Source organism: Frankliniella occidentalis, unplaced genomic scaffold (assembly GCF_000697945.3).
Source record: "Frankliniella occidentalis isolate FOCC.00 unplaced genomic scaffold, Focc_3.1 Scaffold13, whole genome shotgun sequence".
In the NCBI taxonomy this organism is placed as follows: Eukaryota; Metazoa; Arthropoda; class Insecta; order Thysanoptera; family Thripidae; genus Frankliniella; species Frankliniella occidentalis.
In genome coordinates, this window is record NW_026267143.1 from 1,964,427 (window position 1) to 1,983,255 (window position 18,829).

The 18,829-nt window shown below is 48.7% G+C and overlaps 2 protein-coding genes across 7 annotated transcripts in view; both read right to left on the reverse strand.

Moving 5' to 3' along the window:
• Positions 1 to 697: 697 nt before the first annotated feature.
• Positions 698 to 7,957, reverse strand: LOC127748796 (uncharacterized). 2 transcript variants are annotated; one of them, XM_052263684.1, is made up of 4 exons: positions 7,859 to 7,957; positions 3,151 to 3,240; positions 2,075 to 2,353; positions 698 to 876 (listed from the first exon to the last, which is right to left on the reverse strand). In XM_052263684.1, exons 2-4 carry the CDS (start codon positions 3,230 to 3,232, stop codon positions 770 to 772), a joined length of 468 nt encoding a protein of 155 aa, XP_052119644.1. In that variant the 5' UTR covers positions 3,233 to 3,240; positions 7,859 to 7,957; the 3' UTR covers positions 698 to 769. The 2 variants fall into 2 exon arrangements, with proteins under 2 accessions (XP_052119644.1, XP_052119645.1); XM_052263685.1 differs by lacking the exon at positions 7,859 to 7,957 and adding an exon at positions 5,336 to 5,453.
• A 4,662-nt stretch (positions 7,958 to 12,619) lies between these two features.
• The window catches only part of LOC113202379 (DNA-directed RNA polymerases I, II, and III subunit RPABC3), a 67,963-nt gene continuing 61,753 nt past the window's right edge, over positions 12,620 to 18,829 (reverse strand). For all 5 annotated transcript variants that reach the window (XM_026416571.2, XM_052263704.1, XM_052263705.1 and 2 more), the window contains exon 4: positions 12,620 to 12,877. In XM_026416571.2, coding sequence (XP_026272356.1) covers positions 12,760 to 12,877 — 118 coding nt within the window. In that variant the 3' untranslated portion in view covers positions 12,620 to 12,759. The remainder of the gene's footprint in view (positions 12,878 to 18,829) is intronic.

Below are 18,829 nucleotides of genomic sequence, written 5' to 3' on the forward strand. Positions count from 1 at the left end.
GGGGGGGGGAGGCGGGAGATCGTTCAACACCACCTGTTGCATTTTGAGCCGCGTCTGGGTTCAGCCCAACAATGTACACCTTGCTCTTGGTAGTCCGCTCCACGCGCGTGCCACCCTCCTGAAAAATACTGTAAAATTATGTGTGGATTTTCACGCTAGGCGTGATTTTCACGCTTCGTAAACTTCACGCAGAAAATCAGGAATCGAATTTCATCACGCAGGGAGTGAAAATCAGGCCTGGGAGCCGGTCCCCTGCGCCTGGTGGGTATGCAGTCCCGGATGGAGCCGTGCGGGCGGGTTGCATAGTACAAAAGTGCGCGCCGTGAATCAGCCACCTGGTATACTAGTATGGTTCGGTATGGTTATAACCATATGGGGCCAGTGCGTTAAGGTCTCCAATGGTACATGTACATGTTAATCAATTCTAATTCTAGTATAAAGGATACTAAGTTAGTTCAAATGTGTACATGGTAAATTTTTTAACGACTATGTTAAGTGTACCATGTACCCATTTGAATAACGAGGGGGAAGGGGGGGGGGTGTGTCAAATACTTCGTCACACAAGAATACAAGGAAATACACAGGCATTCACGGTAATACATCAAGATACACGTCAAAGAATTCAAAAAATAGAAGAAACGCGGTTGGCCGTCTTTTTGACTATAAAGGGTGAATAGGCCAGGGAAAACGCCCCGAATGTGGTTTGTGTTTTATTATAATATAAATAGGTTCTTTATCTATGTACATTGAAAATTTGGATGTCGTATTGTCAGACAAGCCGGTTAACGCAGCAGCAGCGTGTTATAAGCCCGTGCTCGTAACATGACTTAGCGTGAAGGAAAGAGCAGTCCGCCAGCTCGCACTGAGGTGGTAGGGCTGAAACAAAAAATACATCGGATCACACATAATCTAAAACAAAACGGATGGTTCACATTGTTACATCCCAGTTCTTGTCTGTTCCATACAAAAGACTGTGGCTGGAGGACTGATGAGTACAAATCCTTGGAAAAAATTTCGTTCGTTTGGCTCCATATCTAACCATTTAGGCGCCAGGGCTCGGTAACTTATCATAACACGTCCGAATGCTATTTACTCAACGTAACAAAACACATGTTAAACTAAATGTAGAAGTTATGAATTTTCAAATATGACTGACATTAATCGTAGATACCGTGGTAAAGAGTTGGGCAAGTCGCATGACTAACTGATTTTTTAAAGGTAACAATAAAAGCTATAAGATATAACTTTACTAACGCTCAAAGCTGTCAAGTAATAAGTTACGGAGCCCTGGCTGGGTGCTACAGCAGGGAGTTCATCTGACAGAAAACAAAAATTATAAAAAAATATCTTATATTAGGTTTCCGAAGTAGTAGCTTCGTCAGAATAGAATCCTTAAAAATAAAAATAATAAAAATAAAAAATAAAAATGAGTGTTTGATTTTGCACGTCAATTGTTCAAGTGAAAGTGTGCATTTTTTCAACACATTGTGATGTCTAACTTTGTTAAACGTCAATTGGTGTTTAAACTTTCGACACTCCCGAAAAGTATAGCAACTGCACACAATACGGTTCGTATTGATAGCATAGAACTGTGAGTGTCCAAGTGTGCAGAATTTAAACGTTTACAAAACGTTTAAAATGTGCACACAACGCAAGTGTGCAACTTGAAAAACACCATGTAATGTTTCAAATCGTATCTTGCACACGTTGGTGTGCAAATTGTGCACACTTGTTTTACCAGTGTCGTTTTGCATCATTTTTACCGAATATAGCCACTACAGGGAAGGTTTTCAATTAAACGAAAAGGCTACACTACGGTCAAAATATATAAAAAAAGAAAAAGAAAAGATAAGGTAAGACTACCCCTACCCCCCCCCCTCCCCTCCTTTTTTCATAAACGTGTAATATTTAAAAACTTTGGACCAGTATTGCCTTACCGACCGTCAAATAAGTAAGGTGACAGCTCTTCTCCTCCCCCTCCGATTATTCTTTAAAATCTTTCCTTTTAAGCAGAAGAGCGGGACTATTTTGTGGTGGTGGCAAGGTAAATTGTGTGCCTGTGTATGTTACTCACGTTGATTATCCCGGAGGCAGCAACACGCGTCGTGCAGCAGTCGGTCCCCACAGTAGCTGTACACAGAGGGGTCGCAGAGCGGGCAGTCGGGTCGCCTTCGCGCGGGACCGAACCCAAAGGCTGGGCCTAGAACGCCCTCGATGCCCAAATTTCTTGACTGCCCTGGCCTTTGTAAAGGTGCACCACCTGAGAGGCCGAACCCTCCGGCTGCATCAGCCAAGAGGCGGGATTCCGGGGCGGCTGCAGCAGGAGTGCTGCGCCCCGCCTCAGGAAAGGTCACTGCAAAGTTGAGAATTCCAATTATTGCTATATAAAGTTAAGAATTTTGTCGTTTCCACGCTCAGCGCGCGCTCACGCTGGCGTGAGCGCGGAGGGCGAGAGGGGAAGCGGGGGACGAAGAGGTTTAGCAGTTCTTCCGCCGCTGCCTCCCCGCACCCTGCCCCTCGCCCGCCACACGCCGGCGTGAGCGCGCGCTGCTCTAAGCGTGAAAACGACCAATTCTTAATTGGATGTAGCATATGGCGGTGAGCGACAGCGCCTGCGAAGCGAGCGATATGCCGACCCGTCGAACCGCGAAGTGCGGTGGGCTGCCTACCCTCGCGGCGGTCCGACCGCTGCGTGAGCGGGCTGGCCCGCCTCCCGGCCCCAGCACGCCGCCCGGCCCACCCACACGCGGACACGCTCCGATAAACCAAATTAATGTATAACCGGTAACTTGCACTTGTTAGTGAGCACTCTGTCTGCTCAGCACTTCCCTCAAAGTGTACGTTCAATAGAAGCAGGTATTCAACCAAGGAGTTTGTACATTTTACAATTTCATTACTACCGAGCTGAATATACGCATGTGCACAACCAAAAAGTTGTACAATTCTGCAACTTGCAGTTCACACTTACAACTGATGAGCAACCGGGCATTTCGTTTACCAGTGTGTGCTTTCCAATATTAAGCATCTAGGAAAGGGTAAAGGAAAGTACCCGCATGTGCAGCTTATATAATCGTGAATCATCGACTCACGTAGCGTAGGCAATCAAACCATAAGAAGTTTTAAATGTGAGAGTACGAACTCCTTCATTACCTTTTGCTGGCGAGACGAACGGTAGCACAGTCAGGCACTGAACTATGATGACGACGAGGCAACTGTGTCCGGTGGGCAACATGGTGAAGTCTGAAAGCAGAGTTGTACGATGCACCAAGGTTCTCTCCAAAAACAAGAGTGTGTGACAGCCAAATACAATGTACGTAGTGCGAGCCAATTTGGTATTCACAGGAGTATGTGAGCCAATAATGATTGGGGTTCACAAAAGTAAGTGTGCCCGACGTGCCATACACCAAAGTATGAGTGCCAGACGTGGTATCCACGCAAGGGTATCACTGGAAAAACTAATGTGACATGCGTCACATTACAAGTTTCACGTCCTTCGTATGTCGCATGTGTGGTGGTGTGACCGCATTTTTGGTCACGTTTGTGGTGTGACCACCAATGTGTTCGGCCTATACCTTCTTGGTTGATGTCGCATCAATTGGTGTGACCGGCACTCAGGTCACATTACGCAGTGTGACCAAAACCGGTCACACCTTATATTGAAGTGACACATGTCACATTAGTTTTTCCAGTGATGTGCCATAGACGTGGCACACACAGTTTTTCTCTTGATGCTGCAGGACTTAATCTCGTAAGATCTGCTCATCGTGTTAATTTGAGGCCGCTCTGTCTTACATACGAACATGTTCACTGTGAAATTCCTGCAAAGCAGGACTGCGAAGTATTTAGATTCTTCGTAACTGCGAAGGATTTACTTTGCAATTACAAAGCGACATGCTTTGCAGTTACAAAGCGACGCTCTTCAGCGTGTTTCCTTGCTTCGCAATTGCAAAGCATCGACGACTCAGGTGTACCGCTCGGTTAGCCCCGGTCCTTGGTTTTCAAGGACATTTTTTCATTTTCAAGGACCAAAACACCGTTTCAAGCACGGGTCCTTGAAAATGGGCAGAAAATGGCTGTTTTCAAGGGCCGTCCTGGAAAACCGACGACCAGTATTCAAGGACAGGGTCACATCGAGTCAAGGACAACGTCCCTTTTCGGAGTAGAACTTTATACCCCATGAAAACGTGTGATAATGTCAAATGTAAAACAACAACAACAACAACACGTTTACATTTCTTGTTAACTGCTAAGTGAACCCATGTTTAGGGAAATACAGTAGTTGCCTAATAGTTTGAAAATGAACAATTTTGTTGGTGGCGTGGTGTGGACTTCACGAAGAAGTTGTCGTGATTGTCACATAAGACATGTGGGTGCGCGTCTCCTTCAAGGATCTGCACAACATAAAACCACTTCAGCAGTTTTCGTTTTACGAAGAATTCGATTTTTAATATACAAAGGATCTAAAGAAGCCATATTACAAACGATTTTTCTTCATATTACGAGCAGCACCCATTAGTAATGAGAAAAGCCTCGTTTGTAATACAAACCAGGCTCCTCGTAATACAAACAATTTAATTGTAGTACAAATGCTCCAAATTCTTTGTGCGTTACGAAGAGCAGTTGTTCGTAAGAAATCGACCCCTATCGTCCTACTGCAGAAATGCAACAGGTGGGCGCGGCAACTGCAGCTATACCGGACGAATTGTGCAATATTAGTGCTTGGCGCGGAGAGAAAGGGGGGGGGGGCGTTAGTTGATCGTCCTAACATCACCGTCCCAACAATCACTACTGTGCCCTAAAGCATGTCCTGAAGGTGTCCCAGGGACCTGTGGACGCCCGCCCTCGTGCCCTCGTAGTAACGCCGCGCCGAGGCCGCTGAGACCGCTGAGGCTGCCGAGGCCTCGACTTCAACGACGAGCACCTCCGGCTGCTGCTACTAGGTCCAGCGCACGTCCAGGGCATGGGCGAGCACCACCTCGTCACAACTCACTCGCCCAACAACAGTCTGGTATCAGCATAGACGTACCGGGTGTAACTGTGAATGCGCAGCAGTGTTAGGGATTGCATACCCGCCAGGGCTGCAGTGGCCATAGCGCCTTACGGGCGAATTGGGTAGGCAAACCCGCAACACTGCTGCGCACTCACAGTTACACTCGGTACAACGGGAACGCACAAGGCTGTGAATCTCAGAACAAAGAGGAGTCAGTGAAGTTTTAAAACGCAACAAAATGTATGATAACTAACAATTATCTTGTGCCAGGTTTTTTTTATCGGAAAGATCGTGTAGACAGAAATACAAAAATTACAAACTCAGAGGACCCTGACTCATACTGACCCGAAGTCAATATTCGTGCACTGACTGGTTGAATTAACACTTAAGTATTCCAATCCAAATCCTTCCTGAACTGAACCCCCGGCATGCCCGGGGTGGTACAGCATCCTCGGGCCAGGTGATGTACACCAGCACTGGTGCAGGCCGGGTTGCGCTCTCGGCCAGCCAACAAACCTTGGCTGGCTCGCCAGCAGCGTGAGCCCGCGGTCCTCTAAATACGTCGCCTGCATTGCACAAGGTGGCTAGCAACAGTGCAGTCCGGCCAGCAGGGCGCGGAGGAAGGCAGGAGCTCGCCGAGCGCGCCGGGCAGGCCAAGGACTCGCCAGTAAAGCGCCCGCCGCGCTGGACATCGTCGGGGCGCACGCGCACGCGCACGCGCACGCCGTGCAGCGGGGCGTGGTGACTCGTTGACATGCCGTGACGCGGATGTGAATGACCCCTGGAGGGGCTCGGAGGGGCTCCCACCGGGCGCCGCTCATGGAGCCGCTCATGGAGCCGGCTCGGACCCGTCCCGTCCGCCCACTGGCCAAGCCACTGGCTCGCCCGCACCACGCGGCCCCGCCGCGAGGCCTCCAGGCGCCTCCAGGTCCCAAAGAACACGACGCAGGACGGGATTCCTCGCGGAGTGCCGCACCTTGCTCGTGTTGACGTTTGGAACGCTAGGCGGGGGAGGGGAGGGGTAGGGGAACATGGGGGTAATATGGAGGTGACTATCGTGTCCCTCGACTCCCTGACTAGGGGTTGGCCTGCAGACAGCTAGGCAAGAGGAAAAGAAGAGGAGGAGTGGGGCGGAGGGGAAGGGCAGAGGATTTGGGAATGCGGACCGGGCTGCCAATGACAGGCGGGGTGGGGCGGGGCGGGGCGGGGCGTCACACGCCGACGGCTGGCTCGCGGAATGCATCCCGAACATTTCCCTCCACTTCCGCGTGATTCGCGGCATTTGTAGAAGTCATAGATGAAAGAGAGGGTCTTCATTCAACCTGAGTGATTTGGCCAATTCCAGAGAGGGTGTCCGTAAATACGCCTTGCCAATAAAGCACACTCTCGTGGGCCAGGCACGTGATATGTGCTACAAATTGTCTAGAAACATTCATGGATGCTGAGCTTCCACCGCTACCCTTGCTGCGCCTCCTGGATTAGCCATTCAGAAAAAATTACACACAATAGTCATGACGTGCGGGCACGAAACTGAAATCGATTGTTATCTGACCACATAGATTTCCTCGGATTTCCTATTAAGAAGCCACGACGTAGACGTAATTTGATACAGAATTTACTCTGGCAACCCAAGTGTTTACATTTGCGCACAGTTACAACCTTACGAAGCAACATACCAAATCCTTCGTAGGTACGAAGCAAATGCTTATTACCTACGAAGGATTTGGCATATTGCTTCGTAAGGTTTTAACAGAGCGTTGTTTGCTGAATTGCTACAGGTATGCAGCAAATAGTGTGTACATTTGTACACGTATAGCCCTGCACTTCAGCACATATCTTTTAGCATAGGGGTCTGCGTGTGTACCTGGCCATCACTATTTGCTGCATACATGTCGGTATTCAGCAAATAACGCATACATGTACACACTTGGTCAACCACAGTAGATGTCGACCGTGGCTTCTTATAGTCAAAATAATGTCATTTCGACTTTTGATGTCAGCTCGACGTCCAGTCGACGTCAAACATTTTCATTAGGTTTGGGCGCGAAAAATAAATGCCCAACCATTTTTAAGCCTGAGTGTGGATTAAAATATTATGGCGAATCCACAGGCACGTTCATTTTCATTGTAGCGTTATTAGTTTAGTCAGAAATCTAACATTTGGTGACTTTGTGCAGTACGCACGATATGCCATTGCCCATCTACATTGCCCGTACGACGAATAGAAAAAATTGCAATAAAATTTAGCGTAACACTCGGCTATACTATGAAAAATTTAAAGTGTTTTTTTCTGCTAAGGAAAAGCTGAGATAAGCGAGACCCGTTCGCACCGATTGGGTCCCATGGTCGATACAACCCACCAATCACGCAGCGTTATTGCAATAACGCAAAAATCAGTATCACCTTGACCCCAGCTGCTGTCGCTATACTCGTGCGATATTCGCAAAATGCCCGTTCCAATGAGACCGGTCTTCGCCAAAACACTGAGAAGGCGAACCAGCAACACAAAACCGGCTAACCGCACCGCGTTACGCAACTGAGGGTGTGGTGTGCACCTCTGTCCCCATTAACATAGCATCACTAATTGTAAGTTTTCAAAATATACGTCACGCAAATTTTTATTTTTAAATGGTTGAATTGAGCAGTCAGCGTATTTGTTGGAAGCATCATGGTATCAGCCTTTTCTTGCAATAAGTAGCAGCGCTACAATAAACCCCCTCGCCGGTAAATTCTGATTAATAATGCAACTTACGCTTTTATACACAGCTTGGTTCATAGGAAAACACAATTCTGTGACGATGCCATCAGCAGCCAGTCATGCTACGCTCTCGTCATTCTTAAAAACAAAAATCAAAAGAATCGACGTACCTGGTGCAGTCAGTCGAACACCGATCCAGCTGATCGCAGTGCACGCGTGGGACTAACCCAGCCCTGTGAAGTCAAGCCGGGCTGGGGTTCCAGAGTCAGAGACCTCTGGGGGGAAGGGGAACAGGTGAGTGGCCGGGGGGCGGGAGAGAGGGGGAGTGGGGCAAGGAATCGAGGCAGATTGGAGGGGGTATTGGCATCATTGGGCCAGAGTGCTTAAGGACGCACGTCCTCCAAACCTTAAGACTGATGAACTAAGATGATCATTGGTCACCGCAGCACCTTACAACCCTGCGCGAGTATGCAGACGTTAAGCAGGCCTGCATTCTGGTACAGCATAGAACCAGAAGAAAGAACGGCGAACAATCCCTTCCCCAACACCGCGCTTTGTCTTCGCTAAGCTAACGGCATTATTTACGCTTGGCATTTTATCGTAAAAATGCTACCGTACGAACCATTGTTGCACTCTTTAAACCTTACGGTGAGTTTTCACCGTTAGCTACGGTCAATGTAACAGTCAGTCAAGGTGCATCACCGTAGCTTACAGTGATTTTCACCGTAGCTTACAGTGACACTCACCGTAGCTTACAGTGAAAATCACCGGAAGCTACAGTGCTGCAAGTTTCTCTGTAACTTACGGTGAAATTCACCGTAAGCTTTTAACAGTGTGGTGGACATTTCTATGAACTAATAAGGAAAACGATTCGAAAAGTGCCTTCAAGCATCTAAATATCGAAGTTGAAAACAACAAAAACAGTTTAGCACACCCTACTTGTCGATTTCATTTGAGAATGAATTGTGCAAACTTGCAAAGGTTCTAGCCTGCAGTGAGAATGCTTGTCTGTGTGGGTGGGGCTGACAGCTAGCACAGCGCCTGGCCTTGATTCTGGGCGCTGCATTAATACGTCCCCATGGCGACAGCGTCCTCTTATTACTTCAATTAGGACAGCGTCTTGTCCTGCTGGGTCGCGCGGAGTGGACTATTCGGCCCCTTTTTAGTGCGAGAAGTAGCGGCTGCAGGTGTACGGTCAGGTTCGGACGGACGACTGAATATGTCGTGTATACGGCGTTTCAATATGAGTCGACTAAACCTGTTCATCTCCTGCGGTGCTAACAAACCAGTCTGCAACTGCTATCGGACACGGAAAAATGTGTTACACTGATAAATTCAGTGTTCAACTGCTCAACACTTGTAAGTGTTGAACTGCAAGTTAAATACTTGCAAGTGTGCAATTACAAGTTCAATACTTGCAAGCGTGCAACTACAAGTTGAATACTTGCAAGCGTGTAACTCCTCGGTGGAGCACTTCCTACACAGAGAGCGTTCAATCTAAGGGAGTTACACACTTGCAAGTGCACGCCCGGGGTAAAATTCCCATGACGATTCCCATAGGAAAGACTCTCCTATGGGCAGCATGGGCATCCCCATGAGATGCCCATGGGGATGCAAACCCATGAAATTATGGCACATGGGAACCCATGATGAACCCATAGGATCGGCTGGCATCCCCATGGGAAGGTGGCAATGGGAATCTTGCGTATGGGTAGATGTTCCTATGGGGAACGCGGCTATGGGAATCTTGTCTGTAAGTGTGAGTCTGAAATCGATGACTGAACAAGCAAGACTCTACTGACTTCTACCGTCCTGATAGATTATTAAGGGTGTCAGAATCGAGGCGGAGCCAAATCCGCGGTCCGTTTTAACGTAAGTCGAGCCGTTTCGAAGTTGTTAGAAAAATATGCTCAGATTTCAAAAACATTGAAATGGCCCTACTAAAATTTGCCCTAGATGGAGCATACCAAATTTCAAGTCGATATTCCAAAAACTATAGATTTGACAGTGTTCTAAACTTTTATGGGAAATCCTTCCCATAAAAAAGACTTCCCATAGAACAGTTACCCATGTGGAAAGCATTCCCATGGGCACGTTTCCTATAGTCAGAGCATGCCCATAGGCAATTTACCCATGGGTATCGAATCCCTATGGGTAGGGTACCTATGGGAAGTTGTCCCTGCCTATGGACGTTGTGATCCCCATGAGCTGGCTATGGGGACTTCCCATGTACGACGGGGCTGTACATGGGAAAAGTGCCTTTTCCCATAGGAAGGATGCATTCATCCCCATGGGCACCATCGGAATTTTACCCTGGGCACCTAACGAGTTAAACACTACTTGCAAGTGTACGACTGTGGAGTTGCACACTTGCAAGTATTCAACTTGCAGTTGCACACTTACTAGTGTTGGGCAGTTGAACACTTAGTTTATTAGTGTATCTCCTGCAGCTAAACGTTGCCTGGGGGACAGCTCATGTACTGGTTTATGGCATCAAAGCATGTCTTTTGCTTTAAAAGCATAAGCATTTGTTGTCACTGGCTGTTCTTGATATTTTAGAAACCAGAAAGACTTGTTTTATGGTGGCCAAATACCTCTTAGTTCTCAGAACTTAACCCTTCTTCTATGGGTTTGCTAAGGCAGGTTGTGTCCAGCAGCTAACTACATGAAAAATATATAGCACAGCCGATAACTTAATATTAGGTCCCAGAACTAATCTTCGGTCACTGACCGTAGTGTGATTGGATCGTCCAAAAATGGCATATTTATCTGCCCCTTACCGAATTGCCAAGGTCACCCAATGCAAGGTCTCATAGCGCCCGATAGGCAGGCTATATCTTTCCTATAGCGCATTCGTGGCCTCTGGGTGGCCTACCCTGTGTCTTGCAGGCGCTCACCTCTTATAATTTGCCGAATGATCAAAAGAATTTAAGAGAATGGTATACCTTCTAGACGATTCGTAAGGAGAACAAGTACTTTCGCAATGTTACTTGGACTGTTGGAACTGTGCTACTTTATTTATATGTAATTGATAATTAACTATGTTTCGACGATGATTAGTGACTGTTAATTATTGTGCATGTTTCTATAAGGAACTTAATGTCAGTACTGTAATTAAGTAACTATTTCGCATTACTGGTGAAACGTTTTTCAGAGCCTGTAAGGTTTAAACTGCAGGGACAATGACAAAGGGTTTAAAAAAAATCTGGATGAGGCTAAAAATTGGAGGTCGACTAGAATCGGAGTGGTACACCCCCTACATTATTTTCATTCCCAGTTGAGTGGGGTGCGGCGATGACCGTAACGGGTGAAGGCAAGGCGACGTGCAAGGTGCACGCCATGGCGGCCTGACCTGCTGCAGGGCGCTGCAGGGCCCGCAGGTCCGTAGGTGCACGAGGCCTGCCAGCGGCCGGACACCCCTCCCTGCACTTGGCAGGCTTTGGCTCTGATCGACCAAGAGCGGCTAGGACGAGCCGGAGCGGCCGGGACTGTATGCCTTGGGCAGTCTTCTGGTTGAACGCAAGGCATGAATGATCTGGTGCACGGAGACCACTGTTATTCAAGGAATGTGACGTCACATTCGTTTTAATGTGAAACATGTCACATTCGTTTGAATATTGTGTCACATTCGTTTAAGCGTGACTTCAGGTGAGGTGATGCTCTAATGGAGCAGATAGATGGCCGATTCACGTTTAAACGAATATGACACCACATTCAAACGAACGTGACACGATTAACATTGAAACGAATGTGACGTCACATTCGTTGAAAAACAGTGACATGGGGACATCTATCAAATCCTACCAATATCATGGGTCGAATTAAATAGTGTCTATGTGCCCAAGAATGCACATGAAAGTGTGCATACAAATATCATATCCTACCCTTAGGATATCACGCAAAGCGCTCTGGTGGCCTGGCTTTCCAAAAATTTGGCACTCTAAATTGATTGCCAAATTTTGTTAGTCCTTCTTTTAAAAGAAGATGCAAGAACTTTTATTTTTCATTTTTATTCTTTGAAGACTGATTGACAAAATGGCGAGGGTAGAATATTTGATATCGACCCTATCTAGATTTTAAAAATGTATTTTCAGTAAAAATTTGCGTAAAGGGAGATAAGTCGAGTTACTCATAAAAAATTAATAGTTTGGAGACAATTTCTTCAATATCTTGCAAAAGGAGTTATCTCATCTATCAAATATCTCGAAATGCTATATCTTTCATAAGGAGTCAATTCGATTTGTCTCCTTATTCAAGTAAAACCTAGAGGTAAAAAGGGATAGGTCTACTTGACTCATTTTTCACTCCGCCATATCTCAGGAACTATGGCACGTAGGCAAACAGTTGTTTTTGGAAAATGTGTCAGTTTGACTGTAGATTAACGGCCACTAAAAATCTCAGTTAGGGGTTATGTCAGTTAATCCCTTCTTCCGCTACCTGGATCAACTTTGGTCGTTTCTGAACAATTTTGGTTGTAATTGGACAATTTGTTTGTGGGCCATGAACAACTTTTTTGTTGTTCCTGAACAACCATCGACTTGTTTTTTTTTACAAAGGTTATTATTTCTTTACAAGTCAATGTTGTTCTACAACAACACGGAGTTAGTTGAAAAATTAACACAGATTTGCTGTTTATACTAAATGATATTTTACAGTGAGTTATAGCACACAGTACTACGCACCCAGCGCGATAAGATGGTAGAGATTTAAAGAAGGAAGCGAAGTCCATCCTTTGAGACGAAAAAACTGCAGTACCTACATTTGAGCCCTTATATGAAACGACAGACAGCTGATCCGAATTTAATCCTCCGAAATAGGATCAGTCTTTCTTATTCAGCTTCTAGTTAGCTGTTTGTCTCCTTGGCAATTTATTAAGCCTTGTCATTGGAGGGAAATATTGAGCATGACATTAAAAATATAAATATCGACAGTTCTTAGATGGATGTTTTATTTTAAATTCACAGTAAATACCCCTGCTGCATTGTTATTCACACATACGATACACAACTCATCGCCGCTCTTACGAGCTTCAGGTACAAAATATAATTTTCAGTTTTTTATGAACATCACTCTAGAACGCAAGTTTCTTCATTAGCAGGTACATGCTCTGATCAACTTCAAAGCCGTGCAGATTGTTAGCGTCTCCTTGCAGACGCATCAGAAGTCCTCCAAACGACACATACGCCGCTCTGTAACAAACACAAAATACCACGTCAAATTATAAAACATGTAAAACACAATCTGCCGGGAAAAAAATATTATACAGTTTTAAAGTCAATACTGGCAACAACACAATGCGGGTTCACTTCCCGGTGCGAAGCACATATGTTCGAAGTCCGCGGACTAACGCGTTAGTTCCTATTTGCATTCGATAGCAGCGATGTCTCACACAAAGCTACGGCTGCCTCTACCAGTCTGGAAACTCTGCTTCTTCGTAAACTAATCTACTTCAAAGGGTGTCAACTAATATATCAGGAAGTAGAGAGACAATTTTAACGGCCCAAACTAACGCTTTTACCGGCATTTACCATATTTATTCAGTTGGCAATTTGAAAGTAGCTAGAGCGTGCATTGCTGGCGTATCCAGAGGGCAGACGAACTTCTCCCCACCACCGCGCCGACATGCAAAAATCCTGACTGACATTGTTCCTGTGATGACGGGGCCGCACGTCGGATTGTGCAGCCGTACAGCGGCGCGGCCCGAGGAGGGACCGGTAAAGCACTGACACGCCTGACGCGCCACGCCACTTTCATTACTGCAAATTATACCGGCAGCCCTCCTGTGAGGGGAGGAGAGCGGCAGGCCCAGGGCCCAGGCCCTACTACAAGGGGTAGCGTACTCTGCAGAATGCTGGGCTGGGCCGGCGCGCCTGACATTTGTGACCGACCTGTTGGTGCGGGTTCGGCAATTGACATTTAGATGGACGGAATTGAGCGCGAGCGCGCACAAGCTAGAGAGCCGGCCTGCTGGGCCCGGGCGGGGCCCCACCACGCCTCGCCACACCCTGCCGCGCCACGCCAACACAGAAGGGGGCGCCGGCCGCCGGGGTCAATTGGAGCAGAGTCGCCCTGGCACAGTCCCGGCAGAGCCCTGGGCCTAGACGCCAGGCGCCTTCCCTTCCAGCTCCAGGGAAGCAGGTTAGATTCGCACGTCTTCCGTTTCAAGAGCGTGTCCCGAATGACAATTACACATTTGGGCGCAGTTACAGAACAGTATGTTGACACACAAAAATTACATGAGCACAAATTACATACACTTTATATACATGGTTACACTTAGACCTTTTTGTCTCGCTAGACTTACGAGTACTGTTACATTGTCTCGGGTGAACGCTGGTTTACTGCTGACAGCGTGACATCTGTATGGCAGTGTAGATAGTGGCTGTTGTCAAAACCCACAACCAGCTAACCACACTGCCACACCGACAGACACAGCTTTCGTAGATGATTCGAGGTGTTGTAGGTACTTCCATGGGTCTTCGTACTGCTGACGATGGAATTGGGTACTTAAATTTGTTGATAAGTGTCTGACAACCGATTCTAACCTAGAAATTTGACTAAATGCCACTTGTGCATGATAAGAGCATTCTAGTTTAAATGAATGTGAAAAAAAAATTGCTAACCAACGGCCTTATTTTGAGATGACTCGCGTAAATTGGTTGGTCCAATAGCGTCTTTAAATTCTAATTTTTTTGTGGGTGTGTGTGCATTCCACCTTAGTTATCTTTCTCTTTTTATGATACCCAAAGTTCGCTAGGAATTTCATTATCGTGGGCTTATAATTATTTTCCACAATCTAATAGTGTGATGCAATATAATTTGAAATTTCTAGCGTGTCTATAAAACCAAATGATCTACATTATAAAATTATTCTTGTGTTTTTTGACGATTTAGTTTCTATATAAGGGATTGGGAATAAGACGTTATATTTTTGGTTTGCACTTCTCTCTTACAGGTGTCTTTTTTTTAGGTGAGTCAAAAATTACTTTCGTTCACTGTAAAAAAAAACTATCCCCAGCATTATTAACAACAAGTTGAAACTGTTTATTAGAATGCGCTCTAAACTGTGAAAACTGCACTCTATCCTACGGTTTACAATCAATTTTAACAGTTTTTAACTGTACTTTGTTACTGTAAACCGTAGGATATGACACATAGTTTAACAAGTTTAAGCCCATAACTCCAATTATCAGTTTGGAACTGTTGTTAATGCTGTAGGTTTCTTCTACAGTGTTTGTGTGTTAATGTAGAACCGAAATTTTGTGATGTTAGAAACAAAACTCAGGAACCCATTTTATAACAACAATTTATTTATTATAATAAGAATACAGGTTGCATCGTTGCGAAAAAATATACACTTTTCCAAAAGTCAGAATGTTTTTCTTTCATGTGAATTGAGCCTATTTTAAAGAGTTCTTTGACATCAAGCTGCTATCAACAACCTGACCAGACGACTGTTCAGAAAACAAGATGGCCTTTTGCAGGTCATAGGAATACGAAACGAAGACAGGTGTTCGATATCCGCTGAAGAGGTAGAGGTGGCGGGCAAGGCGGGCGGGGGCCGCACGAGAGAGACGGGGGCACTCTGACGACAAGCTTTAAATTTCGAGTATTCGACGGAGATAAGCTTTTTCCACGCATAAACAACTTAAAGAAAAGGCACAGAGAAACGGGAGCTCTCGTCCTAAATTCCTCGCAAATTATGTTTTTTTGAAGAAATTGAAAGCATGTCGTCATAGCAGATGACCTGCCCCACCTACCCTGGTGAGCACCCCGACCAACCACCCACATAAGATTGTTAGACGATCAGCCTCATTCACGAAAGACATTTTTTTTTTTTTCACCAGTTCTGATATCGCCTCACCAGTCCCACCATCAGCCAGTCGGTATGGCAACTAGCGTCGCACACCAATGCAAATCAATTGAATCCCTAATGAACGAAGGGAAGGCAGGCGAGCAGCCAAGGCGACCAGAGCAGAGGGCGGGCCCCGAAGTGTCGTACCAGATAGTGCATTTACACACTGGGAGCGCCGTGCAAATGCGCCTCTGGCACGGACTCGGGAGCCCGGTGGCCGGGGGCCTGGGGGTCACATCCAGCAAGCGGGAGCCATTGGGAGCCGCCAAGGAGCGGCCACCCTCCTCGCTACCGTGCAGTCTCAGCTGCGGGCTGGGTCACCGCGTGGCACCACGGGCTAGTTTGGGATGCACCGGCACGCTCAGCGGGCTTCACTGAGCACGCCCACGTCACACCCAATACCCCAGCCAGATATATTCGTCAATTTGGGTATGTATCTTTTCTTTCCTGGAAAATGAATAGACTTCCTTTAGTTGGTTTATTGGCTTTCACACGTTCTTCCATCCATTTAGCCATATATTCATTCGTACGTTCTACTCATTTGCCGACCCACCTGGCCATCCATCCAGCCATCTATCCACCCATCCATCCCTGCATCCATATGTCCATTCATCCATTCATTTATTCGTCCATTCATCCATTCATCCATCCATCCGTCCATCCATCCATCCACCCACCCATTCCCCCGTCCATCCTTCCATCCACACGTCCATCCGTCCGTCCGTCCGTCCGTACGTCCATAAAACAAAAAAAAAAAGATGCGCTGCCATCGCAGGTAATGGATTCACTAGTATTTGCACAGATAGTCAACCTTATGAATTTCTGCAACTGAGCTAATCGAGTCATTGACTCGGAGAGATTTAGGTAAGAGGAACATGAGCTCTAATAGTCAATACTCGACTACTTGAGGCAATTATTGGTTAGAATAGCACATACTGCTACTTGTTCCAGCAACTCACTATGTGATTTGAAAACCAGCGAATAAATTAGTTGTGGGACCGCATAAATCTTGTACTGCCCGTGTTCATCCACTAATCCTATCATTTACTTATTTAGCCATTCATCAGTCCAGTCCTTCACTCACTCACTCACTCATCCATCCATCCATCCATCCATTTCTCCAGTTATTCACCTACCCATTCATTAAATCATTTAATCATTACTTCAAACATCCTTACTTTAATTTTTGTTCTCGATCCATTCAACCATATTTCTCGTTCCTAGCCCACACGCGCGCGTTAAAGTGATTGACACTTGACACGTGCCTTTGCGGAGAGAGAGAGAGAGAGAGAGAGAGAGAGAGAGAGAGAGAGAGAGAGATTGGTGCTTTGGCAAAGCAACGTGGTGCAGCCCGAGAATAGCGACCACCAGGACGGCCACCCCTCTCTTCCCCTCCCGCTCTCGTCTGCAGCACGAGCCGACAGGTGAGACGAGCCTAAGTTCTGCAATCAATACGACGAGACACGCGCGCTCGCCGGGACAACAGACAAAAAGGAGTGAGACCGCACGTACTGCAGGTCACTGGGTCGGACGGCCCGGGCGGCCCGGACGGCCAGGCCACCGCGTCGCCAGAATATCGACCGCTGGTACGTAAGACGCGAGTCTTCTGCGGCGGCTCGAGCTCCGCGAGGAAGACAGCCCGGTGTCAATCAAAAAGCATGCAGGCCAGCTGGGACCAGAGGGGACCCGATCAGCTGACAGTACTCCGTCTCTCTCACACTCACACGACCACACTCACATACACACGCTCCTGCAGCTGGCAACAGTCATCCTCACACAGTACAGCCACTGTCTTTGTCTAGTCTTTCTATATCCGTCTCCTCTTCGCCCCCTCCCCTCTGCTCTCTCTCTCGCACACAATCAGACTCGCAGCCGCACGCACGCATTCCCTCTTTCTCACACGCAGGTGCACGGCAGCCACAAATAAACGACACTGCTCTTCTTCCACAGCGACGTCCCTAGGACGTCCCTCGGTCGCGTCGCCGAGCAGACCTAGTCGACCTGGGGGCCAGGCAGAAGGGGCCTGCAGCCGCTCGAAATAACGCGGCCGAGACGTCATCGGCGTGGTCCGAGCACGGCGTCGGCGCTGCCCCCCGGCGTCGGCGCTGCCCCCTGGCGCCCGCAGCGCGAGCCGGCGCCCCGCCCGGCGCCCCGGCCGGCGCAGGGGAGGCGGGGGCGGCGCCTTCTCCAGGCGGGTCGCTGGCGGGGCGCGGTCGGGGCGCGGTAGGGGCGGCGGGGGCGGCCAAGGGCAGACGGCAATGCAGGGGCGCCCCTCCGGAGCCCGGCGGGGCGGCGCTGGCGCCACGCGCCGTAGTCCAGGGCGCGGAGCAGGGCAGGGCTCGGCTGCAGCAGCTGCTGCTGCACGGGGCACTCGCAGGGCAGCGGGGCGCGGCCCTGGCGGGGCCCTGGCGGGGCGGGCGGCGGCTGAGCGAGGGGGCGAGCAGCAGGCTGCACTGCCGGCGACTGACTGCCCCGAGGCATAGTCGCCAGCCCTCCGCGCATCGCACAGTGTCGCCGAGCCGAGCGGCGCGGCGTGGCGTGGCGCAGAGTGGCGCAGAGGAGGGGCGAGTGGCGGGCGGGCGGGCGAGCAGGGGAGGGCGGGGCACGGGCGGGCGGGTGGATCCAACTTCTCTGGGTCACATTGTGGCGCCGGGCCCGCGAGTGCCCCCACCCTGCGCTCCCCGCCCCCGCCGACCCCCACCTCCGCACGACGCTTGGACACACTTGCTCTATGCACCGCGCCACCACCACCGCGGCGCGCGCATTTTGACTACGAGAAGGGGGGGGGGGGGGGGCACGTCAAGTTGCTCGTGCTAAAATTACTCGGCACACGACCCCCGCCCCGCCGCGAGGCCGGGCGTGCCGGTCACCCCACCCCCTTCCCCTCGTCCAGCGCATCGGGACGCGGTGCATCCTCAGGGCGCGGCAGGCAGGCCTACCCTCGCGCCGGCCACAAGGGCGGCTTGGCCAACGCGCGGCCGGTATGTGGAGCAAGGCGGGCGGGCCGGGCGGGGCACGGAGGGCGGGGGCTGCCGTGACCCCCGGAGCCGCGACGGACAGCAATTTACAGGTAACGGCGCAATGCAGAGCGAACTGCCGCAATGCGCGCCGCGAATACAACTATATCACTCACGAAGTGGAGGCCCAGGTCAGCCCGGCAGAGAGGGTCAGAAGCACAACAAGCAGGGGAATCATCATGACAATGACAATCAGCTCCCAGATCTCCTAGAATGTTGCATTTCTGCCCCACTGTGCCGCATGGCGCACTAGACCTTCCCGAGGCGTC